Source organism: Phyllopteryx taeniolatus, unplaced genomic scaffold, assembly GCF_024500385.1.
Source record: "Phyllopteryx taeniolatus isolate TA_2022b unplaced genomic scaffold, UOR_Ptae_1.2 contig_25, whole genome shotgun sequence".
Taxonomy (NCBI): domain Eukaryota; kingdom Metazoa; phylum Chordata; class Actinopteri; order Syngnathiformes; family Syngnathidae; genus Phyllopteryx; species Phyllopteryx taeniolatus.
This window is the reverse complement of record NW_026903173.1, coordinates 115,001-141,515: the sequence shown is the minus strand read 5'-3', so window position 1 is coordinate 141,515 and position 26,515 is coordinate 115,001. Positions and strand designations below refer to the sequence as shown.

General features: G+C 42.0%; 2 protein-coding genes across 2 annotated transcripts in view; both read right to left on the bottom strand.

Annotated features, from left to right (window-relative positions):
• Window positions 1-12,767, bottom strand: part of LOC133473428 (histone-lysine N-methyltransferase EHMT1-like) — a 53,029-nt gene extending 40,262 nt beyond the window's left edge. Inside the window, exons 1-5 of the mRNA XM_061765080.1 lie at window positions 12,065-12,767; window positions 5,479-5,563; window positions 4,708-4,790; window positions 2,313-2,526; window positions 2,091-2,218 (exon numbers count right to left, since the gene is read on the bottom strand). Of these exons, the coding sequence (XP_061621064.1) occupies window positions 2,091-2,218; window positions 2,313-2,526; window positions 4,708-4,790; window positions 5,479-5,563; window positions 12,065-12,430 (876 nt within the window). The 5' untranslated portion in view covers window positions 12,431-12,767. The remainder of the gene's footprint in view (window positions 1-2,090; window positions 2,219-2,312; window positions 2,527-4,707; window positions 4,791-5,478; window positions 5,564-12,064) is intronic.
• A 1,061-nt stretch (window positions 12,768-13,828) lies between these two features.
• Window positions 13,829-26,515, bottom strand: part of arrdc1a (arrestin domain containing 1a) — a 28,004-nt gene continuing 15,317 nt past the window's right edge. Inside the window, exons 5-8 of the mRNA XM_061765084.1 lie at window positions 26,253-26,435; window positions 24,345-24,521; window positions 21,392-21,896; window positions 13,829-14,342 (exon numbers count right to left, since the gene is read on the bottom strand). Of these exons, the coding sequence (XP_061621068.1) occupies window positions 14,305-14,342; window positions 21,392-21,896; window positions 24,345-24,521; window positions 26,253-26,435 (903 nt within the window). The 3' untranslated portion in view covers window positions 13,829-14,304. The remainder of the gene's footprint in view (window positions 14,343-21,391; window positions 21,897-24,344; window positions 24,522-26,252; window positions 26,436-26,515) is intronic.

Genomic DNA, 26,515 nt, shown 5'->3' with positions numbered 1-26,515 from the left:
GCGGCACTGCCAGCAGTAAGTTAGTTTGGTTTTTAGTGAGGCTCTGCCTTTCTCCATCAACTTTATGGACTGATTTTCTAGGTGCAGCCAAAGCAACAAGGGGACCCAGTTTGGAGGCCTCAGTTTTAATCTCCACTTTTTGCAGATAATGTGGTTCTGTTGGCATTATGAAGCTGTGATCATTCAACACTAGTTAAAGCGTTTCAATGCAGTGTGAAGCGTTTGGGCTGAGAATCAACACCTCCAAATCTGAGACCATGGTCCTCAACCAGAAAAGGGTAGAGTGCCCTCTCCAGGTTAGACCATAGATCCTGCCTCAAGTGGAGGAGTTCAAGTACTCGTGTCTGTATATAAATAGATTTTTTTCCTAAGAAATATTATATGAAAATGTAACCTACACCTTCAAAATACAAATTCTCTGCAGGGGTAAACAGTTGACATGCATTTAAACATGCTTTTAGACTGTCATGAGTTTTGGTATTGTAATAGGACTGAGAAAATTCAACCATCTTCAGCTTCGGAAACTTAATGAAGTCGCCTGAAATGGGACAATAGTCATTTTGAGTATGTCAATATCTGTATTATCAGATTTAGAGTTTAAAAAAAAAAAGACAAAACTAATTTTTTTTTTTTTTTTTTAAAGAGTTAGGGCTTGGCGATTACATGATCGAGATCGAAGATCGTGATAAATTTCCCAACGATTTCGGTGATCGGCTGTGTGCGTATTTCTCCCATCTAATATGGCAGCAATGTTCCTGTCAAAAGTCGATCAGAGTCGTCCTTTTCTTGTTCCGCTTCCTTTTGTAAGTTGTGGGAGTAAACAGAAACTGCGCCTCCTCGGCTGGTGCGCCCCATAGCGAAATTGAGACTTTGAGTCCAACTCAGCCGTCATTACAAGGAGCTACAGGGTCATCAGCAGGGGATCACCATTCCTTGACCCTTGACCCTTATCGTGCAACATCTCTTGGTGGCGGGGCAGTGAACAGGGTGTTCTCCATGCCACACCTTGTAGCTAACCTTCGGCTTATATCTGCTCTTCATGTCTTGTCGAGCCTCCCCAGCCAGAGCCAGAAGCTTGCCTTTCCTGCCTCCTTTGATATTTCTCTTGCTCCTCTATGGAATCTGGCTCGCCACAGTCTCAGGTCTTTGAGTGGATGTGATGTTTTCACTCCAACAAATCCTCTTGCTCCCATATCCACAGGGTAGAGCTCCACGGTCCATCCACTTTCCCTGCACTCTGCCACCAAGTCACTGTACTTTACTAACCTTCCCTGTAGTGAAGATCGGTGGCTCCAGGGAGATAGGTGTCCTCTGTAAGGAACCAATGTGCAGTACAGTGCGGCAAATAGAGCCCATCCCTGCAGCGTATTTGTTCCCGTGCCTTCCTTGCTGCCCACCTCTCACTCAACATCGGAGGAATCATCTCCCCTGGCCACGGTCAGTGGGAATGATTAACTATGGTTAACACCATAGATATCATATAAAACACTAGATCGAGCATGGATTTAGAGAAAGAATTGGTGCTACGTGCAAAGTGCCCGCCATCTTGAACCGGGAACCCCGCGATGGTCCCACCCCTCCATTCCGTTAATTTCTATTGAGACTTTTGGACATGAGCACATTTAAAAAGTAATAATAAAAAAACAAAATAAAAAATAAATCCTACCTCATTGAATTTTTCAGCGATTTTCATGAGTTTTGTTTTGCTACAAACGTCAGACGTAGCTACGAAGCAAAAAATAAAAATAAAAAAAAATAAAAAGTGTGCGTTGAAAATGTTTCTTCACTCAGAAAACCTTAAAGGAAATATTAAGTTGAAAAACAGTCTCCAGTTAGATGCATGATCCCAGCTTGGGCAAGATCAACTCTCTCTCATGACAAATAGCCTTTGAATACTGTGGCTGGGTGTGTTATTGTGCCCTTTGTAAATGATCTGTGGTATTGCTAATTCAATTAAATCATAAAATATAATGGTATATAATTGAATAAGGTGTGGATGGATTCATGACAGTAATAAATGATTAGTTTTGGGCAGGATGGAAATATCACCCCCGAGACCCCAAAGGGTTTCTCTAAAGTTGTGTTTTTACCATTCCATTTGTGTTCTCCATAGCCATACAGGTCTTATCCTGTTCAGACAATCTGGGAGGAGTCTCGATACGACAGCAGCACAATGGTAACTCTTCAGCAAAGTCTGATTCTGTCACCTCAGCAACTGCTTTTCAAAATGCAGAGATATAGTTTAAATGGGTATAAAAGTGTTTGTGGAATTGTGGAAAAAATGTCATTCGTCAGTGAGATGTAAGAGTTACCTGTGGAGTGTGGTAAAAGTAGCTCTTCCTGGCCTTTTAGATCAAGACAGTCCAAATTCAGCTCTGCGTATTCAACATGACTTGCTTCTCCAAATTGTGCTTCCCTGAAAGATTCACTTCTTGTACTTGAGCCTTCTCCATATTTTTTAATCACAGATATAATCCCATCTACTCCAACACAGCTCATCTGGACGGTGTTCTGAGAATCATATTTCTGATTGAAAACATATGTTGATTAGCATATTGGGTTAAAAAAAATATATATATATATAAAATATTCATCCATCCATTTTCTACTCCAAATCCTATTCAGTGTCACAAGTAAGTGGAGCCTATCTCAGGTGACTTTGGGTAAAAGGCAATACTCCACTCTAGGCACATACTGTATACAGACAGACAACCATTCATGCTCACATTGGGGCAGCAGTAGTTTAGTCTGTAAGGACTTGAGTTTTGGAGTCAGAGGGCACAGGTTTGCATCCCACTATGGACTAAAATGTAAAAAAAAATTAAAAAAAATAAATAAAAATTGCAACTAATTGTTGGAGAGATGCTCGTCTGCTTGCTGGCTACTGTTGAGGTGCCTTTGAGTAAAGCATCGTCCCCACCACATATTTTACATATGATAGCTTTGTGAACAGAGATGTTGGCACATCCCAGTGATTTCTGAGTGTTCACCTGACACTCTATGGTTCTTCTTTTACCTCATTGAGCATTCTGCGCCGTACTCTTGCAGTCACCTTTACAGGTCAGCCACTCGTTGGCAGAGAAGCAACAGGACTTGATTGGCACACACCTGACTCTGATTAGCTCTTGGAGATTCCGTAGCAGAGAGGTTCACTTACTTTTTCCTCCCTGTCTTTTGAAAGTTGATGCTGAAATGTTATTTTCAATAAACACTTGAAACACAATTGTTTGTGTGGTATTAAGTTTGAGCAGACTCTGCTTGTTTATTCTTGTGATTTAGATGAAGATTAGACTACATTTTATGATCAATTTACGACGCAATAAAAAAAATTCTCAAGGGTTCACATTAGGGGTGTGCACCTTTCCAATAAAAGACGATTTGATACGTATTGAGATCTATGGGTGCGATCCGATTCAAGGATGGTATATTTTAAAGTGGAACAATTATATTGAGTTTGATTCAGTGGGATTACGATTCAATATAGCATGCTTCGGGCAAGTGCCCTAAAACTTTTGCTTCCCCGTGACAAACTTGAGCTCGGCTTGTTCGGTCAAGCGCACTCAAACGTTTGCTATATCTTGGTTCGCTTTTATCACGGTATTAATCTCACGATGCAGTAATTATCGTGGTATTGTGGGAAAGCGCACAGTATTGCAGGAAGGTTGACGGTACAGGTGGGGCAAAATGGTGAAAGCAGGAAAACCGAAAAACCTCTTTTTCCTGCTTACTCGGAAGCACTGTAAATTAAATATATATATATATAAATATATATATAAATAAATAATCAGTTATTGAGTGGGAACTAAAGCCAAGCTGCCTGCTCCCAAGTCAAGCGAATGAAGAGGTAGAGCGGGTCGTCCAGTGACTGAAGGGTAGCTGGTTTCGAATCCCGGTTCCGACTGTCCCCATGTCGACGTGTCCTTGGGCAAGAACACTGAACCCTAATTTGCTCCCAGTGGGCCTGGCAGCGCCTTGCATGGCAGCAGTCGCCCATTGGTGTATGAATGTGTGCGTGAATGGGTGACTGTGAGGCTGTGTAAAGCGCTGTGGATACTGTGATAGTGTAGATAAAGTGCAATATAAGTGTCATCCATTTACCACAATTAATATATTGAGAATGACTGAACAGGTCTCTGATGGCGTAAAGTGTCACTTGCCTGACTTCCATGTAAATAATATTTCTTCACTTCCCACAGAGCAACGATATGAATCTGAGTGCAAATGGTTGTCTGTCTCTATACTGTATGTGCCCTATGATTGACTGCCGAGCAGTTCCGATGTAACCTGGGATCGATCGGCTTCAGCTCCCTGCGACCCAAAACCTGATAAGTTCCATAGGCAATGAATTGACTGTTATGGCCACTCCTTTTGTCTCATTGAGTGCCCTTATGCACCTAGCAATTAAGACTTTATACCAATTTGTGAAATAAACAGCTAAACCTGGTTATGTAAAGTTACTTTTATCTAGTTTATCAGAATTAAGAAACTGAAATACAATTTTCAAGGTTTTGCATCAACGCAGGGATGGGTTTATATTTGAATCAAACGAGTACTGCCAATCATGTGGAGTTCGATTGATCACATATCAAAACATTCCTGGAAACAAATTTGGGTAGTGCGGTTTCTACCTCGTGAACAAGATTTGAGAAGAATAACCCTTTTAGGACACAAAAGCCTTATGCTATTTATCGGTGTACACGAACTTACCTTTACCGGGTGTTTCAGGGGCTTTGCCTTCTTTTTTGGGACAAAGTTGTAGAGTCCCATCTTCCTTTTCTTCTTCTTTACAGCTATGAAGAAAAATCATCCATGAGAAAAACACTGCTGATGCATTACCTAAAATGTTATTGCTACTATAATTGCATAAATGTTGTCTAGTACCCTGCTCAAAGTTCGAAAGTGGGTAAAATTGATAGGTAAAAACTGTTACCAATAAGATATCTGAAATGACACAATGTGACCATAAATCAGAAAAATCCTTGATTAAACAAAAATAATATTGAATGACTGTTTAAGTACAATTTGATGGTCATTAGCACGGACAAGGAATGAAAACTTGTGATACTGTACGTTGGATTATAATAAGTGTTATATAAGTTCTAATACCGGTACAGTAGCTCAGTTGCATTAACGCTACATCCCAGACGAACTACTACAGATAGGGATTTTCTCCTTCCGTTTCTGACTCATGATGTACTACCTTTTGTAAGTTACAATTTCTCTTCCAAACAAAAACATGTCTGACGACGCTGAATCAAGTTTAAAATACTAAAAATCACAGATCCATGTATGTATTAGTATATTATCAGAATGCAGACACACTGTGTAAACTGATGAGTTAGAAATGTCCATGTCTGTCAAAAGCTAAATTTGTCTCCTTTGGGATGAGTTTCTTTTTTTTCGTGTATGGGAAAAAAAAAAAAAAAAAAAAAAACAACCTGAATTAGTTTTAGTGGAAGTGAAGGGAACTTTTTTCACCATTTTTAACACAAATCTCGGTGACGTCAGGTGAATCAGAAGTGCGCATGTCTGTCAGGTCCAACGTTGTTTTCCTCCCTGCAGGCTTTAGAAAGAAGACAACAGTGAACATACCTTTATATTTTATTTACTAATGCATACAACACCTTTACAAAAAAAAATAAAATAAATTTTTAAAACTGTACTCGGTCAAAGTTCACTACATTCAAGGAAAGAAGACAAAAAAAGTGACAATAATGGAACATTTTGCATCCACAACATAAAACAAAAAGAAAAATGTCGAGCAGGGGTTTCAAACTCATTTTAGTTCGCGGGCCACATCCAACCCAATTTGATCTCAAAGTGGGCAGGACCAGTATATCCACATTTATAATAATAATATAAATAATTTTCACATTTATCAATTATTATCTTGTTGCCAATCTTGTTTCAAATAAAATGGGGCAAATCTCAAATGTCATAAAAATTTGTATTTTCAACAATATTATCAATCAGTGTTTTCATTTACAGTTGCAACTTAGAGAGCATGGTACATGTATAAATTGTATGTACCTTTTATAAACCAACCTATTTAGAAATCTTTTTAAATTTACATCCAGAACTGTTTTCTCTCGCTCAGCTTCGTGCATGTCACGTCACGTCTAACAGCACTTCCGCTTCTATTGCACTTGCGTCAAAATAAAAGCATGAGTTTCAAAATAAGAGTCTATACGTATAAATGACAAAAAAAACTTCAGTGATGGGCAGAATAGTACCCGCGGACCAGATGAGAAGAAATTAACAAAAAGAGGAAAAGCTTGGTGTCGTTACCGGTGATCAAGAGTGGGCTGTCCATTCAAGAAGAGCTTGAGATATGTTGAAGTACTTTTAGTACAATACAGCTCGCAGGCAGACAACAAAGCGTTATGTAGCCTAGCAAGCTAGACCTAGCACTAACGTTTGTATGTAAACAAGCTGCCGTTCTGTCCAGTTATGCTCTAAAGCGCAGGTGTCAAACTGGTGGCCCGGGGGCCAGATCCGGCCCGCCACATCATTTTATGAGGCCCGCGAAATCAAATCAAAATTGCTCATTGTGTTCAGGTGTAATACCATTGAGATATGTGCAAGCATTTTTTTGTTACCAATCCCCCTTTGGAAAGAAATATAATCGTTGAATTTTTTTTTTTTTTATATAGGCTTCTGATTTCAAAACTGGCTATTCATCAATGTGTTGTGTATACTGTATGTAATTACAGTATATGAGGTAATCTTTCATTTATATGGGTTCACAGCTGTAGCGTCCCTCCGAGGGAAGTCATAACTACTGGTCACAATACGCAATCCTTATTGGTCGACGTCAAGGTGCGCTGTCGGAGAGTTGTCATTGATGTCACACTACATGGAAGGTATCCCAAAAAACATGCTGGACTTTTCATTTTGCCGTCGTAGGGCTATCGGATTATGTCACACTACAAGAAGTTTTGTCATTCCTGACATAATATGTCAGGCCTGATCTGGGAAATCGCCCGCAACAGCTAATCGCGCCAATATCGGGGCTAAAATGCTGTAGTCTGATCGAGGCATAACTAAACCGCCATGACGCAATGGCATTTCAGTTGCCTATCCCTGGCCCAGAGCAATGGTGAGTGTGGTAAGGAGGTGAAGAAACGCATCCAAGCAGATTGGAATGGGTGGAGGAAAGTGTTGGGAAGGTTATGCGATTGAAGAGTCTCTGCTAAGATGAAGGGAAATGTTTATAAAGCCGTGGTGAGGCTGCCCATGATGTACGGCTTAAGAGCTAGTGGAACTGAAGAGACAACAGGAAGCAGAACTGGAGGTGATGGAATTGAAGATGTTGAGAGTTCTCTTTAGGCATGACTGGGTTGGATAGAATTCATTACACATGCGCTTTTCAGAGGGACAGCCGAGGTTTGATGTTTTGGAGACAAAGTTAAACAGACCAAATTTACAGTAGACGGGTTTGAACACGTTCAGAGTAGGACTGCCAAGATTAGCCGACCAGTCACGAGTCGTACGACTACGTCGACTATCAAAATCATTGAAAATTATTTTAATAGTCAACGTCGTTGTTGTTTTTTTAAGCTTTATTTTTTTCTCAAAAGTGATTGAATCCTCTCTCTGCTCGACATGTTCACCTGTTGTCTGCCTTATGGCCATGAGACGCATACGCAGAGGTGCTCATCAGCATCTTTCTGGTGACACACGTGCAGTATTTGGTCATCCAGGTTAGCCATGTGACGTACCCGGAAAAACTACGGCTAACCGGCGTTAGCAATTGAGCTCGAAATGTGAGCATTTTACCAAAAATAGTGAAGAGGAATGCGATGCAAAACCTGCGAGACAGAACATGCCTTTCATGGGAAAGCGACAGTCATGCACGAGCATCTAAAATAGGCAAGCACGTTCTAGCTAATTCAAATTTCTGACAAAGATCATCTTGGTGTGCCATCAGGCTAGTTAGAAGCTAATATTAGCATCAACAGCTGTGAGCTAATATAGTGTAAAACGCCGCCCACGAAGCCCTGTGCCGCAGAGTGCAGACGCATAGACTGTGTCACTCTCTTAATATCACACTTCTAAAAAAAAAAAAAACTGAAATGTTACATTCTTTAATATAAAACTAAGTGAATGCTGTGCCATTTGGAAAGATCCTTCTAGTTCTGGATTATTGTGTCATTTTATGACCATTAAAAATTCAGAAAATGAATAAATCCGATATTTTTCAGCCGATACCAATCGGCCCCTAATGGGAACAGAAGAATTAACATGGTTCAACATTAACGGTGGCCTGGGGCCAATGTGTCAAGCCACCACCGACCGGTCGACGCGGGCCCATGTACAAATTTCTAAGTCAACGAAGGTTTTCGGCCACCGAAAATGCACAATTGGGCCATTTTCGGTTCGGAAAACTCATCACCAAAACAACCTGTCCAAGACAGGATGTGATGACGCAAGAAAAAACCATGACCAGCATACGCTTAACTGGATAAAGGGGAACGAATCGGGGTGAGCCTCAAGCTGTTAGCTAACCCTGATTGCTACTTGCGTTAATAGATTCATATCAGCGGCAGCAGGACCACAGAATGCCAGCACGGAACAAGGCCATCGAAACGTTACACAACATCACCAGATTAGTGCTTTAGACGCACCCGGCTGTCAAACTCCTGAAGTTTGCAGATGACACCACTGTCATCGGCCTCATCAAGGACGGTGACGAGTCTGCATATCGACAGGAAGTGGAGCGGCTGGAGCTGTGGTGCAGCCGACACAACCTGGAGCTGAACACGCTCAAGACTGTAGAGATGATCGTGGACTTCAGGAGGCATCCTTCGCCACAGCTGCCCCTCACGTTGTCCAGCTGCCTTGTGTCAACCGTCGAGACCTTCAAGTGACTGGGAATTACAGTCTCTCAGGACCTGAAGTGGGCGATCAACTCCGTCCTCAAAAAGGCCCAGCAGAGGATGTACTTCCTGCGGCTTCTGAGAAAGCACGGCCTGCCACCGGAGCTGCTGAGACAGTTCTACACAGCGGTCATCGAATCACAGTCTGGTTTGGTGCTGCTACAAAAAAGGACAAACGGCGACTGCAACAGACAATCAAAACTGCTGAAAAGACTGTCGGTACCACTTTACCCACCCTTGAGGACTTGCACGCTGCTAACTAAAACAAGAGCGTGCAAAATCCTCTTGGACCCTCCACATCCTGGCCACTAGCTCTTCCGGCTCCTTCACTCAGGTGGACGCTACCGACCAATGCAAACTAGAACTAGCAGACATTCCAACAGCTTCTTCCCACTTGCAATCAACTTCTTAAACACCTAACCTACAATTCCATTAAAACATCCTGGCAATTTTCTGACTTGAGTTCGTTGTCACATTTCTGTGGGGCCAATTTTGTGTTGCTCCTTCACTCACTGTAGTAGTCTCGCCACGCTGCACTATTTGCATATCTGTTGTTGACCAATACTGGCCACTTATGGCAGAGTAGCATCTGCTCCATTTGCACACTGACTGAGGAGTATCTCCAACATTTGCACAATCAACATTGTCCCAGATTATCGCACTATTCGCTTGAAGTCTCGGCGCCCTTTACACAATGGTCATTGCACCGGACTATTGCAATATTAGTCATTCGAACTGCTCTAAGTGCTAGAGGACTCTGCATCTTTTGCAAAATTGTCCAAAAATTTTTTTTACCGGCATTACCAGATAACTATTAACCCTTTATTGCTCAGTGACTGTTTTTTTCTTCTTGTCAATGTATTTCTGTCTCCAAAGTGTTCTCTGTTAATTGACTGTCTGTTGTCGTACTCGAGCGGCTCCAACTACCGGAGACAAATTCCTTGTGTTTTTTGGACATACTTGGCAAATAAAGATGATTCTGATTTTGATTCTGACCCATCATAGAAGTAAGACGTTTACCAACACCATGACACTTTACGGCACTGTGTCCTTACTGTCATAACGCTTGTCGGAATACTGCATACGGTTGGTGTGTGTAAATCATAGATATTGTACAGTATATACCGTGGTTATTTATCTCTGTGGTATAAACAACCAAAAATGTCAGTGACGCTGAAAAGTTTGGGGATCAATGCTTTTACATAACTAAAAAAAGATTGTATTGTGCACTGTTGAAATATCAGCGCTAAGTAAATATTTTAATGTCATGAATGCAATTATACTAATAATTTCTTAAAGGGGCTTATATGAAATAGAGTATAAAGATGCTAAATACGAAATAATCACTGAAACTTAACACATTACATCATGAATATACAGGGGAAAAAAATTTCTCTCAAATACCCGTTCTGACAGGGAGGGAAAAACTGAGAAAACAGCATTTTTGTGAACGCAAACACATCAAGCAGAAGAACGACTTTTGACACCAATATGTTTTTTCTTCTCAACAATCTCAAACATCTGAACATAAAACAACACTGAGAAAGTACTTTTGACAGAAATATTTATTTACAAGCACATATATATATCTTTGGTCGCAGTAAATGGGATCTTGTGTGGTTGTCATTCTCCTTGAAACCAGTCTACTTCTGCTTGAAGCACAACCTGTGCAGTTTAGAAATATACCTATATTACTATAAAAACACATTGGTGAAATTGCTGTCGTGGGACGTGGAGGGGGTAAAAAAAGCTGTCAATTACCTTTTTTGGTTGCACTACGTACTGGAATGGGAGTCGAAGGTCTGCTGGATGCATAATCTGTAAGTTTTAAAAAAATACATACCATTACTAGCGAATCGAATTTACACCGATCTGATTGGTGTGATCGGTATCGGCCGAAAATTAGCATTAGGATTGCATTAGCATTATAATGTGAACTAGTGGGACTAAATTGTGTTTTTATGTAACAAGGGTTGAAGGAGCGTGTTTGCTCGCTAAATGCAGCCAACGTGAGCTGGAAACAAGTTACCTTCGTCTTCGTCGGGGGAAGCTCGTGATGAAGCTCGGCTGGCTATCCAGACGGAGTTCACTCATGACGATTCCGGATCCCATTTACTCAAATCCTGGTCGGGAGACGATCAGCTGGCGAGCGGCCGGGAGGATGTCGCCATATAGCCTGGCATTTTGCGAGATAGCTTTGCAACAAAGCGATCGGCTCGGAGCGTCATCGTTTATTCCCCCACATGATCTAAGGCGTCACTCCTGTTGGTCGCAGGAATATTTTTCTTGCCTCGGCGCAATAAATTTCTAGTACCGAAAGCTTTTTTTTAATTTATTTTTTTAGATTTGTTTCAGTTTGTCTTCTCTCTTTTCTGCCATTATGTTTGCCTCTTCTCATTGTCTCAACGCATTGTTGCCCTCTACAGGGCGCCAATCCTCATTGCAGTTATCCAGAGACTTGACGATCACACACAAACTGCACAAGACCATCCCCGTTAAAACAAACGCCATTGAAATCTTTAGATGGCATTGGCAGGGAATAGATGGACTCTGAATGACGTCTTTGGACGACATTGGCAGGGAATGAGTTAAAAAGTTTTTTTTTTTCAAATGTCCCCCATTCTAGCAAAGCGGCAGTGTTACTCGACAGTGGTTCACTTATTTTTACAATTGTATGACAAGAATGTCAAAAACTACAATAAGTGAATTGATGGACTCTGAATGACGTCTTTGGACGACATTGGCAGGGAATGAGTTAAAAGGTTGTTTTTTTTTTTCAAATGTCCCCCATTCTAGCAAAGCAGCAGTGTTACTCGACAGTGGTTCACTTATTTTTACACTTGTATGACAATTAATAATGTCAAAAACTACAATAAGTGAAATTGACTCATGCTCAGGCATCCCCTCTCCACTCTTCCTAGTTTGCTATGCCTAGGAAGAAAACAGAGTGAACAAGGCAAGTAATATTTTTGTTGCTGTATTGCATCTACTATTATTTTGCCGCAGTTCATTTATACACGTATAACAGTTACTGGACCAGATTATCACGAGACTGGAACATATTATTGTACTCTCTTGCAGGGGGGACAAGTGAAATAAACAGATCAGTGGTTGACCAGTATCCCAGAACACATTCTTATGAGAACATTGATACTTTCCATGAAAGCACATTCGTAGGTTCTTACCTCATCCCCACGTGTACTTGTACGAGTTTCTTCAATTGATCTGGCTTGATCAATGGTTGTTCTGGATGTTGGGGCGTCTGAGGTTCCCACCGACGCTGCATCAGTCACTTCCTTCTGAATAAGTTGAGCATGCAGTTGTCCCGATGTGCCTAGTAGCAGGCTGCCGGGAGATGCCAATCTTTTTACCGAAGAGCTACCAGGTCGTGCGCTGCTGCGGTTAAATCCGACATCACTGACGATGTGAAACGGAGTGGCTTTTACTATTGACCTGTCGTGATGCTTGAGCCTGTTCCCGACCGCCGTGCCAAAATTATTAAAGGGTGCCCCGTCTGGCCTGGGACGGTCCTCGGCTCCGTTGTGGTCCATGAGTCTCCCAAAGAAACTCAAACTGATGGGTCATTAAAAAACTAACTATAACTATACACAATTTTCAAGTCAAGTATTGATCAAAACGGATGTTCGTGAATTGAACCGTTCGGAAAGTTGCACCGCGACTCACTCGCTCGAAACATCTGCGACCGGAAATACCTTCAACTGTCGCATATTGTGCTAAAAACAACTTTGAAGAGTTTTTTTTGTTTAAAAAAAAATAATGGGCATTCGGAGAAGTCACCGCACTCTTCTCGTCAAAGGAGCAAAGTGGGAACGGTTTCGAATAAATACAACCGGGCTGGAGTTCAGGCAGGAAGGCGGAAGTGCATTTCCGCTCCCGCCCGCAATAGAAGCACGTGACAGTTTTTTTCTTTTTTTTAATATATATATATATATATATTTTGCGGCTTTATATGCAAATAGACACACACCGAATAATATCAGGTGTGTGTCATGATTGATTTAGCAAGGTCGAGGGACACCAAAACTGCACGGTAGTCATGGCCAAAGGAAAGGAATCCATCTTCTTAAGCGCTCTTCACAGGAGCGAAATGATATCAAGTATGTGAAATTTGAGATCAAATTACAAAAAAATGAAACCAGCATTGACGGTGTGCATCTCCATGTGTGCCCATGTAGGCGCTGGTGAAAAAAAAATTACTTTAAAATGTAGTTGGTTACGATTACAAGGTGCAATGTTAAACTATTTCACTTTTCAAAGTAATATAAAAAAAAGTAATATAACTAATATAATTCCATTTGATTTCGATTACTTTTCCTAATTTTGAATGAAAACATGATGAAATGTAAATACATAATAAAAATGGGTGCTGGTTTGGTGCGCAAGTGTAAACACGCATTGCTCTCATCCAAACATGAGGACTGGACTGATGAGGTAGTCCTGGTGGACTTTCTGGTATGCACACAGAACCAGGGGCTCCTGCCAGCTGGCCCGGATAGCACGTTCAGTGGCAAAGATGGATTTGGACTTGTTGTTTTTAATTTTGCCATGCAAATAGGTGGAGTACATTCTTTGCAAAATCAAGCTTATGGTGTTCCCTTCAATATTTGATTATCTTTGTTTCATCCACTTCACACGTTCTAAGGTTTGCTAATACTTAAGTAATGTAAACGCTTATTTTTGGGATGTGGTGTGTGTGTGTGTGTGTATCTGAATTTTGAAGCAAGGGGTTTCCTACTGTTTTTTAGTAGTGTCAAAATATTAAATTTTACAGTGCACGATGACCACACTGCAACTGCTGCTACACCAGGAGATGCTTCAATATTCAATATTTAACATTGCAAAACAGTCATAGATCAACCCAATTCTATGTTAATGGGAGCATAACCGATTTCTGTGGAAAAATACGTGCAAGAAATATTCAACAGAAAGTTTGTGGAAGAATGTTTTATTGGGTTAGTGCAATTCAAAATGAAAACAATTTTGTGTTACTTAACGTGGTGATTAATGATTACACATTATGGCTCAGCTACGAATCAGCTTTTCTACACAGAGCATTTATGACTTGAGAAAAATTACAGTTGGGTATCGAGATATTGCCTTCCTCTATCCGGAAGAATACAATACGGTAATTAAAAGTCAGATCAAGACATTGAAAAGGTCAACTCTTGACACCAACGGTACACAAAACCATTTCACTTTTAATATTCCAATTTAAAACTGCATTATAATGACCTGTTCTAATTTAAAATATATTTATTAGGAGAAACAATCAACCTGCAAATTACATTCAAAATACGACATTTTCTTCAAGAAAACAAATCCGATTCATTTCTAAGCAGGAATTGCCGCGCCGTCCACCATTTGATGTTGTCACGCTCGTATGTTTCCTGTTCCTCCACTCCGTTTATGTGTTACAACTTTCATCGTAGGAAGGCGGAGCCTCTGGAAAACAAAATCACATAGGCAGTTAATTAGTTTGTCCTGATAGTAATTATTTAGCAACACAAACGGTTCATTTGTGACACGTCAACGTGATGTCATCTTCAGTAGATGTCTCCGTGAAATGATGTCATCGAGGAACGATTGTCTCATTTCCCCCAATCATTCCTACCTCCCCCTGCCTCGCTCCTCTGTCATCCTCATTCCTTGATCGACAGTATATGTAAACAGTGGCGTTTGGAGCTAAGATCTGGACTACCCACATGCCATATGTCTGAGACCAAGCTTTCTGAGACCAGGAAGCACCACAATTAATTGATCGTCTTGAGATTTCATTGTAGCCTTGGAGAGGCTTTCATTGGAGAGGAGGGTCCGTCGGGAAGTCGAATCTCAGATCCAGGAGGAACAGTGTGGTTTTCGTCCTGGCTGTGGAACAGTGGACCAGCTCTCCACCCACGGCAGGGTCATCGATGGTGCATGGGAGTTCGCCCAACCAGTCTACATGTGTTTTGTGGACTTGGAGAAGGCGTTCGACCGTGTCCCTCGGGGGGTCCTGTGGGGGGTGCTTCGGGAGTATGGGGTACCGAACCCCCTGATACGGGCTGTTCGGTCCCTGTACGACCGGAGTCAGAGTTTGGTCCGCATATCCGGCAGTAAGTCGGACTCGTTCCCGGTGAGGGTTGGACTCCGCCAAGGCTGCCCTTTGTCACCGATTCTGTTCCTAATTTTTATGGACAGAATTTCAAGGTGCAGCCGAGGCGTAGAGGGGGTCCGGTTTGGTGGCCTCAGTATTGCATCTCTGCTTTTTGCAGATGATGTGGTTCTGTTCGCTTCATCAAGCCGTGACCTCCAACTCTCACTGGAGCAGTTCGCAGCCGAGTGTGAAGCGGCTGGGATGAGAATCAGCACCCCCAAATCTGAGACCATGGTCCTCAGTCGGAAAAGGGTGGCGTGCCCTCTCCAGGTCGGGGATGAATTCCTGCCCCAAGTGGAGGAGTTCAAGTATCTTGGGGTCTTGTTCACGAGTGAGGGAAGAATGGAACGGGAGATCGACAGGCGGATCGGTGCAGCATCTGCAGTGATGCGGACTTTGTATCGATCCGTTGTGGTAAAGAAGGAGCTAAGCCAAAAGGCGAAGTTCTTGATTTAGCTGTCGATCTATGTTCCTACCCTCACCTATGGTCACGAGCTGTGGGTCGTGACCGAAAGAACAAGATCCCGGATAATGAGTTTCCTCCGCAGGGTGTCCGGGCTCTCCCTTAGAGATAGGGTGAGAAGCTCGGTCATCCGGGAAGATCTCAGAGTCGAGCCGCTGCTCCTCCACATCGAGAGGAGCCAGATGAGGTGGCTGGGGCATTTGATTCGGATGCCTCCCGGACGCCTCCCCGGTGAGGTGTTCCGGGCACGTCCCACCGGGAGGAGACCCCGGGGACGACCCAGGACACGCTGGAGAGACTAGATCCTTCGGCTGGCCTGGGAACGCCTCGGGATCCCCCCGGAAGAGCTGGATGAAGTGGCTGGGGAGAGGGAAGTCTAGGCGTCCCTGCTAAAGCTACTGCCCCCGTGACCCGACCCAGATAAGTGGTAGAAAATCGATGGATGGATGGATGGATGGACTTTTAACCCCTCAAAATGTGCAGTGGCATCAGACTTATCCACAGATATAGTTATTTTATTTTTTTTGGTGCCCTTTATGGACAATAAAAGCGGTATTGTGTTATGACCAGAACTCTAAATATGCCCTACATAAATACAGACCCTTTCAAAAAAAATAGAATATCATGGAAAAGTTCATTTATTTCCATAATTCCATTCAAAGTTAAAATTTTCATAGATTATAGATTCAGCGCAAACAAGTTAAACCCATCCATCCATCCATCCATTTTCTGAGCCGCTTCTCCTCACTAGGGTCGCGGGCGTGCTGGAGCCTATCCCAGCTGTCATCGGGCAGGAGGCGGGGTACACCCTGAACTGGTTGCCAGCCAATCGCAGGGCACATAGGAACAAACAACCATTCGCACTCACAGTCATGCCTACGGGCAATTTAGAGTCTCCAATTCATGCATGTTTTTGGGATGTGGGAGGAAACCGGAGTGCCCGGAGAAAACCCACGCAGGCACGGGGAGAACATGCAAACTCCACACAGGCGGGGACGGGGATTGAACCCCGCACCTCAGAACTGTGAGGCTGACGCTCTAACCAGTCGTATTTGTTTATTTTTTTTTACATAATTTGGGCTTCCAGCTAAAAAAACAACAACCACAAAATCAGGAATTCAAAAAATTAGAATACTGTGAAGAAATCAGCCCAAATCTTGCAGGCCATAAATGTTTTAAACTGGGTGTCACACACTAATCATCTACTAAACTCAAAGCACCTGCGCAGGTTTCCCCAGCTGTCATTAAATTGCTTCAGTTTGGTTCAATTGTCTCAGTTGGGTTCAATATGGGGAAGACTGCCGACTTGACAACTGGCCAGAAGACCATCATTGATACCCTCCATAGGATGGTTAAGCCACAAAAGTTCATAGCTAAGGAGGCTGGCTGTTCGCAGAGTGCTGTGTCCAAGCATATCAATGCAAAGTCTAGTGGAAGGACAAAATGTGGCAGGAGAAGATGCACCAGCAAAAGAGATGACTGTGGGCTTTAGCGGATTATCAAACATTATCAACAACAATTTTTGAATTTGGGACAGACCCTCCTTTGATCCAGGCATGCACACAAACACACGCATGTGCACACGCAGGCACGAATACAGACAAATTGAAGCGCAGGATTTCAAATAACACTTGAATTTGCAGAAGAGCTTAGGCCAGGAATGTTGACTTTCACACGCACACAGAAAATATTCATATCTGCACATCAATACTTTGTATTTTGGGAAATAAAACTTGTTCTCAGAATGGTCCCGTTGAACACGCGTACAGAAACATACAACTCTTATAACAATCCCAACTCTCAAACATATTTTTTGCGGCATAAAATGTGTGAAATCGTAGCCGTGTGTGAAGTCTGTGCAAGAAAAATAATGACCTGACCTCTAGCGTCATCTGGTGGCTTATCGGTGTAAACACACCACAAATGATTTTTCATTTCAGTACAAAGGGCAAGGCTTGAATTTATGCCATTATCCCGGGGAAAAGCATTATAACACATCAGGTATAAAGTATATAAAAAAATATGATTTACAATGGGAGTCAATGAGCCAAAATATTCAAATTTTGACTCCTGCGTATGGTCAATTAGCAGCTCCTATGTCTAAAAATTTAGAAATTGCATCATGGTTCCATATGTTGAAACTCTCCGTCTAAAATATCAGCCCTCTATTCTTAATTGTTAAATACTTTGTTTTAGGTGAAACACATCAAAGTCAACAAAAAAGCCATAATTTGTACAGATGATGCATGAGGGGAAACATAATAGGTACATAAGTATTCACACCCTTGACTTAATATTTTGTTGAAGCACCTTTGGCACCAATCACAGCCTCAAGTCTACTTGGGTATCTCTACGAGCTTGGCACACCTGTTTTGCCGCATTTTCTCCCATTCTTCTCTGCAGATCCTCTCAAGGTCAGTCAGGTTGGATGGGCAGTGTCGGTGGACAGCTATTTTTAGGTCTTTCCAGAGATGTTCGATTGGATTCGAGTCCGGGCTCTGGCTGGGCCACTCCAGGACATTCGCAGGCAGGTCCCGAAGCCACTCCTTTGTTATCCTGACTGTGTGCTTTGGGTCATTGTCGTGTTGGAAAGTGAATCGACGCCCTAATCTGAGTTCCAGAGCACTCAGGAGCAAATTCTCTTGAATAATTTCTCTATATTTGGCAGCTGTCATCTTACCTTCTATGCAGACTAGTTGCCCAGTTCCTGCAGCAGAAAAACAGTCCCACAGCATGATGCTGCCACAACCATCCTTCACAGTAGGGATGGTGTTAGCCAGGTGATGAGCAGTGCCTCCTCTTCTCCAGATATGACGCTTGCAATTCAGGCCAAAACGTTCTATTTTGGTTTCATCACGCCAGAGAATTTTGTTTCTGCAGGTCTGAGAATCCTTAAGGTGCCTTTTGCCAAACTCCAAGCGGGCTGGCATGTGCCTTTTAGTGACAAGTCTGGCCACTGTACCATGGAGGCCTGATTGGTGGAGTGCGTTAGCAATGGTTGACCTTCTGGATGGTTGTCCTATCTCCGCAAGGGAACACTGGAGCTCTGTTTTAGTGACCAGAGGCTTATTGTTCACCTCTCTGGCCAAGGGCCTCCCTTCCCTTGGTCGGATGCCCAGATCTATGAAGGGTCCTGGTGGTTCCAAACTTCTTCCATTTCCAAATAATTGAGACCACAGTGCTTTTCGGGACCTTCAATGCTGCTGAAATTCTTTTGTATCCTTCCCCAGATTTGTGCCTTGACACAATCCAGTCTGAGGTCTGCAGACAATTCCTTAAGACTTTATTGCTTGGTTCATGCTCTGATATGCACTGCCAACTATGAGACCTTATATAGACAGGTGTGTGCCATTCCAAATGATGCTCAATTAACTGAATTTACCACAGGTGGACTCCATTCAAGTTTTAGAAGCATCTCAAGGATGATCAGTGGAAATAAGATGCACCTGAGCTTAAGTTTGAGTATCATAGCAAAGACTATGAATACTTGTGTATCTATTATGTTTGAATGTTTAAATGTTTTTATAAATTTACACAAATGTAAAAATACGTTTTTACCTTTTCATTATGGGATATTTTATGTAGATTTTTTTTAAAGACAACTATACTCAAATCAGCTTTAGAATAAGTCTGTAACATAGCAAAATGTGGAAAACGTGAAGGAGTGCGAATACTTTCTGGTGACACTACACAATTGTCCAATGGTAATGTGCAATTAAAAAAAAACAAATAAAGCAAAAAACAGTACCATGGCTAACCGGCGTTAGCAATGTTGTGCAAAGGTTTGAGCATTTAACCAAAAATACTCAAAGAGAAATTGTGATGCCAAACTTGCCTTTCATGGCGACACGAAAGAGACACAAGGGCTGCTAAAAGCAAGCACGTTGTGGCTGATTCAATTTCTGATGAAGGCTACCATTAGCAGCGTTGTTATTGAGCTACTTGTTTAAAGCTGGAAACATTATCATTATCTTAAGGCTAACAATGATTTCATTAGACTTGCACACAGGTTATGTGTTTGATGTAACATTAACTACACACATGAATAGAAGACTAGCTATGCCAGTGCACTGTAGTAGAATGACTAAGCGACGTGTGTACGTGGCGGCCACGTTGGTGGGGGCAACGTTTCCATGAAAGGCAATGCATTCGGGATCCACGATATTGGAAAAAAACATTCGATATGCGATGTCAGTGTTGAATATTGAGACATCGATATTATTGCGATATTTAACATGCCCGTTCAGAAATGATATTTTTATCTAATGAAACTAATAATTTTTTCATTGTGGTAAAATAAGCAGGCTATATGTATTCCTCCATATTTCAGACTTGTGATAGAGTATAGACAAGTGTTGTTTGTTGTTTTCGTCCCCGTTCATTTCCTCCTCTCACGCCATCTGCTATTTTTTCCCTGCTATTCTTCTCTGCCCGCTGCTGCTGAGATTCTCACTGTACGCGAATGGGTCCATTCTAGCCAATAAGAGACCAGTATCTAGGGGGATGGATGGCAATGCGCATTTAAGGTTGCATCTGATTGGTCAAATAAATGCCACAGGCATGCAACAAAGCATACAATACCATCTACATATTCATTAATTCCATGTCTTTGCGATACGCATATTGCACAGCCCTAAAGTGTACGTATATTGAAAATAATGATCATTTCTCAACCGACTTTCAGGACATTTACTTTTTGGTCAACGTCAAAGCATGTGCTATTAATACAGAACAGTTGAAAATAAAGGGGGGGGAAAAAAAAAATCTTACCTGTGAAAGGTTATTCCTACTTCCCTTGTTAAAATTGTACATGATTGTGCATAGTTTGTTTCTTTTTTAAAAGTACACAAAACAATTTACAGCTAAAAAAGTTCAAGACCCGAGTATCGCCTTCATTTTAATTTGCACTATCATATATAAACATGTCAGGAAAGCTGGTACAAGCTGCAGAGTTTATTAAAAGTTGAATGTACAATTATCTTACTTATCTTTGGCACATAGCTTAAACACTTCAAGCTGAAAGCTAATGATGGTTATAAAAGAGTAGCTGCTTGCTGGTGCGATAAAATGCACTTTACATACCGGTAAGCTCATATTATGCAACTAACCGCAAAAATAATCAGTGACTAGTCAATTATCAAAATAATCTTTTGTGGCAGCCAGTGCAGGATACACTCTCAGGGCACCTACACTGTCAGGACAGGATATATAAAAAAAAAAATGCTTGTAAATACTTGGTTGTTTGTGGTTGTCATCTGTATCCAATGCAAATTAATACAGCCTCCTATAACCATGCAACTTACTGAATGTCTTTTGGTTTACATTTTTTGGGATGAACGGTTTTGGTGTATAATGTAAAAAAAAAAAAAAAAAAAACCCTGTCCATAGGTTTTACCAACATCCACCCACCCCCAGGTAATAAGTAATAGTTAGGTGTTCCAGTAGCACAACAACAGAATTAACTAAAGCATTAGGCTATTGGGACATTAATTTATTAATGGTGGTTACAATTAAGAATGCAACAGAAAAGTCAGAATGGAAGCTGTCTGACTGAATAGCTCTTTAAAAAAAAAAAAATTTTTTTTATTGTTTTGATAAAAATGACATATCTAGACCTCCAAACTAACTAGTAAAAACATCAAAAGCTTTGTTTTTTGTTTATTCGTAGCATTAGGCTATTGGGGCACCTTGTTAACTAATGAAACAGCGAGAAAAAAAAAATCATCCTCAAATAGTGTCAAAAAAGAAGAATATTATCTCTGCAGGCTCAATGTTAATTTTTGGTCCGCAGTGGTATTTGAACCTCCAACCCTGAGGTCTTAAATTCATACAATCACTCGAGTTACCAGAGTCTATACCTGTGAGAACAGCCTGAAAGAACACATGACAACTAACCTTGTGGGTATGCTGAGCTCTCGTAGTCTGGAGGAAGGCTAATTGGCGTTAACACTGGGCTAGCAGTGTTCAAACTGGAAGGAGGAGCTGGGGCCCTTGTGGAACCACTGCCTGGAGTTCCTTCAGGATTTGTGCTTGACCGATTCTGATGGCTGTTAGAGAAAGAGAGGCCAGGAGCATAACTAAATCCACTTGGCGACACATGTTGGGAGTGCCGCTTGTTGGTAAGGCTGCCATTCATAGGTGTACCACCCTCAGCTCCTTGGTGGCATTCAGGCGGTGGAGCACTTGGAGTATTGGCATCTGAAAGTCTGGACCGAGGAGCAGGACGAGGAGCAGGTTTTGGGGCAAGAGAAGGTGAAAACGATGCGTTGGCAGAAGCTGAGGTAGATGTTGAATCCTCAACAAGGTTAGAAGACAGACGACGTTGAAACTTGTTGTCCAAAGAAACATTCCCTATGTGGAGGGGTAACGTCAAGAGGACATTTGGAGACTTCAGGCTGACCTGATTAAACAGAGATGAAAGGTTTAAATAGGCAGAATTTACGTAACCATATTCCAATCTCAATTCTTCTCAGTTGCAAGAGGGGTCGAAAAAGTCCCTAAACATAGCAAAAACGTCTCCAATATTGCAGACATAAGTCGTAGCTCTTGCTCGCTTGTACTGTCCACATGCGGGCACATCAAATTAAAAGCACCACATAATTTGGTTTACATTTTATTTTGCCTTCATGAACACTGCAAGAGACTGTGGACAGGCAGGGTGCGGCCCCCAGGCTGTACCTTGCACAGGTTTGGCCTAAGTCATCTTTATGTAAAGAAAAAATTATTTCCCCCCCCCCCCCCCCCCCCAAGATCCTCAGAAGGTTCTCTCAATTGAGGTGCCATAGTGAACTTCCTGTGACCAGTATGAGAGAGTGTGAGACTGATAACGGCAAATTTAACACCCCTGCTCCCAATTCTCACGTGAAAACTTGCAACAGTAATGAGTCACATGACACCAGGGAAGGAAAATGGCTAATTGGGCCTTATTTGGACTATTTCACTTTGGGGTGTACTCACCTTTATTGCCCCACAGGTAGGATCTGACCTAGAGGTGAAAGAGAAATTCTGAAAGGAGCTAGACGAAGTAGTTCTGAGCATCCCAGACAGAGATGGACATGATGGTGAAGCAAACAGGGGTGATGCAGAAGTAATGGGTAAGTATGGCATCCAGGAAAGGAACTTGGAGGGACAGATGGTGATAGACTTTACAAAAACGATGGAACTTTTTTATACTAATAGAATTACTATAAAACAGTGGTGAGGCCAGCCATGATGTACGGATTAGAGATAGTGGCACTGAAGAGACAACAGGAAGCAGAGCTGGAGGTGGCGGAAATGAAGATGTTGAGGTTCTCAAGGATTGTAAGGCGCAGTCTCAATTACGGGGTCTATTTCTGTACTTAAGCCATACATAAGGCGCACCGTATTATTCTGTGCATGCTAAAACAAGGTAACGGAACGCTCACATTATTATTATTTTTTTTAAATCAATCTTTTGTCACAAATCCATCGAGGTCCTCATCTTCTGTATCTGAATTGAACAGCTGGACAATTTCGCCATCAAACATACCGGGTTCCCTCTCGTACTCGTCTGAGTCAGTCTCGTTGCCGGGTGGCTGTTCAGCAATGATGCCGGCTTTCGCGTTGACTACAGTCAACGCCGATACCTTAGCCCAGGCATCCACAATCCATTCACATACGGTGGTGTAACTCGCCCGGCGCTGCCTCCCAGTCTTGGTAAAGGTGTGTTCGCAGTCTCATCCATCGCTCCCACGCCGCGTAACTGATAGCCTGTAGTTTGAATTGTGCCTCATAAGCATGTCTCTTCGCTGATGCAATCTTCGGGGATCCTTAGCCAAACAAATGTTTTGCAGCATACCGGTAGCACAATATACCTACCGGAGGCGTGGCGGAGGTAAGCGTACGTACCGTACATAGCTTTACGTAACGTTCTCTAACTGGTTTATTGCTGCCAGCGTACGTAGTGTACATATTACGTCCCTATGTCGGCGGGAAATGGTCCGACAGTCAATCAAGCGGAGTGCTTACCAAAATCGCTCAACAACATTTCTACAGGTTTTGGAACTCAGTGCACACATAAGGCGCACCGGGTTAAAAGGCGCACCATCGATTTTTGAGAAAATTAAAGGCGTTTAAGTGCGCCTTATAGTGCGGAAAATACGGTACATTGGTAGAAGAATGATGAGGATGGAGCTGCTAGGCAAGAGAGCTCGAGGAAGACCAAAGAGAAGGTTGATGGATGTCGTGAGGGAAGACATGAGGGCAGTTGGTGTTAAGAGAGGAGGATGCAGGAGACGGGACAAGCCGAAAGGAAAAGAAGAAAAAGATACAGATTCAGTGTTTGTGTTTTCAGCTTTTTATGGCAAGCTACTGGGTGACTATTAAATAAGCATGTAATTCAACTTTCTATTTTGCACTTACTCTGGATATGTATGACCTTAATAGACATAGCTCATAGATTTATTTTGTCTTCATTTTTTAGTTTCACTCTGTCAATCTGCCTGTATACATTTACAAGGCACGGGGATAATGGGACTTTCATGAGGAAAAGTTCCCACTTTAGTTTGTAAGGTGTGATGAGTCAGTTAAGCTTTTCACGATTTAGAGACGGATGTGGAAATGTGTGAAATTTTAAAATGATTTCTAATTCATTGGTTTTATAAAAAGGTACAGTTTATAGATCTACTATGGTCTGTAAGTTGCAACTGTAAATGAAAACACTGATTCATAATATTGTTGAAATGGCCTTAATATTTATGACATTTGAGATTGTTCATATGATTTTAAACAAGGTTTTGCAACAACGTTGCAAAAACGTTTTGTACGGTGCCGTCGGTTGGGGGGGGGGGGGGGGGGCGGGGGGGTGAAGTCAAAATTTTTTTCTTACTTTAACGAGGTATTCAACCTTTATAAGGTCACAGCCAACAAGGGCCGACTGAGGAAGAGGAGGAACAATGATCTGCTCCTTCCACTCAATCTCCTTGCTGGCCTTAACTCGACCTCCTTCCAACTCTGCAATGGCCCTCACGTCATGGATGGGTCTTTTTGTCTGATAGGTTACTCTCTGAAACAAAAGGACACAGTAATTCACACACATATTGTTAAGTCATTGCATAACAACGAGGGCGGTGCACGAATCGGTGGTGATCGGAATTTGGAATTCGAGCGGGCCTGAAAAAGCGATCATCGAATCAGAATTTTCTTATCAAATCAGAATGAGTCTTGGAATATCATACTACTTATTCTGACAAGAGCTGCAACTGCTGCCCGACCGCATTTATTCAAAAAACACAAAATATATTTCATGATTTTTAGTGGGCGGCACGGCGGATGACTGGTTAGCACAGTTCTGAGGATTTGGATTCACATCCCCCCTTGCCTGTGTGGATTTTACATGTTCTCCTCGTGCCTGTGTGGGTTTTCTCCGGGTATGCCACATTCCAAAAACATGCCTGCTCGGTTAACCGACTACTCTAAATTGGCCATAGGAGGGCATGTGAGTGTGAATGATTGTTTGTCTACATGTGCTCTGCGATTGGCTGGCAACCAGTTGAGGGTGTACCCCGCCTCTCGCCCGGAGTCAGCTGAGATTAGCGCCAGCAATCCTAGTGAGGATAAGCGGGATAGAAAATGGATGTTTATGGCCGACGCCATTTTGACCTACTGCGCGTAGATTCTGTGTGCAAGTGCGCAGTCTTGGTTCGTTCTTGGAGTTGATCATGGATCACAGATGCAAATAGCTGAAGCCCTCCATCGATATGATGATCACCGCAGAAGGAGGCGTCCGATAGCCGAGCCCAAGGAGCTGCACGGTTGTTCATGGCAAAGAGCTAGCTGGCTAGCCAGCCAGCTCGCTAGATAGGCAGCTAGTTAGCGACCTATCTAGAAAGGAGGCAGCTGGTCCAAGCCAGCGAGGACTTACGGCACCGGACGCAAAGGTGGTTTCTGATATGGGCAAGGTGGCTTTCTGTGTATACGTTTATGGTAAACTTCTCGTGCCAGAGTCACATAACTTGATTGGCTGGACATTGGATTAATTGAGAAAGGTTCAACTGCTTCTCCTTAACTTCTCCCTCGTTGACTAAAGGTCTTATCAGAAGCTTGAATATAGCCAACCAAGTTAGATCCTTGTATGAATTGTCACCTCAACATTCAGCTTGAAATCATAGTCACATATTTGCACTTTTTCAAATTGACAATCTGTACTGTAGGAGCCTGATGGAAAATTAGAAAATTGGATTGAATTTTGTTGAATTGTCTATTCGTCAACCAATCTAATTGTATTGCAAAACATTGTTTATTGTGTCAAATACGTTTTAATAGACTACTAGCCTCGAATTAATTAATGTTTTAATAGAGTTCCACCGCCATTGACGATATGACTGTCAAAGTAGTCATCTTGAGCAAATTTTGTGGGGTCTTGCAAAATTGAAAAAAAAAAAAACATTTTACTTTTTGAACTGGCTTTATTGAAATACTGATGTCAAAAAATACACAGGGCTAATGAGTTTGTATTTTATGTTTTCAAAATAATCAACTTTTTCAGAGTATGTATTTGTGATTTAGTTTGCTTACATTTCCTTTACCAATACCATGATAATAATAATAATTGTGATCATTCTGGCTGTGATAATATTAAATTTTTTTTAATAGAATTTCATCTCTACTCTGCTAACACTACTGAAATCAGATTATACTCCACTAACTTGTTTCGTTGCAAGCACAAATAAATTAACTGCACTGATGGGTGAAAATGTGGTGAGAGAGTATTTGATGAAATTACAAAAGGCTTTACCTGCATCAGGGAGGCATTTATGTTGCCTGTACTCCTCTCAGATTTATTGTGGACGGTAGCTGACAGATGAATAATCTGGCCTGGTGTGTAACCCTTCTTGTCAATCTGGGCTTTCAGGATCACTGTGCCAGTTTTTAATAGCAGGTAGCTGAACTCCTGGATCACTGAAGACGAGCAAGGTCCCTGCATTGAGATAGACCGTTACAGCACATTGCTGACATACAGTTTTTGTTAAATTAAGCTTGTGACCGTATCTCTAAATA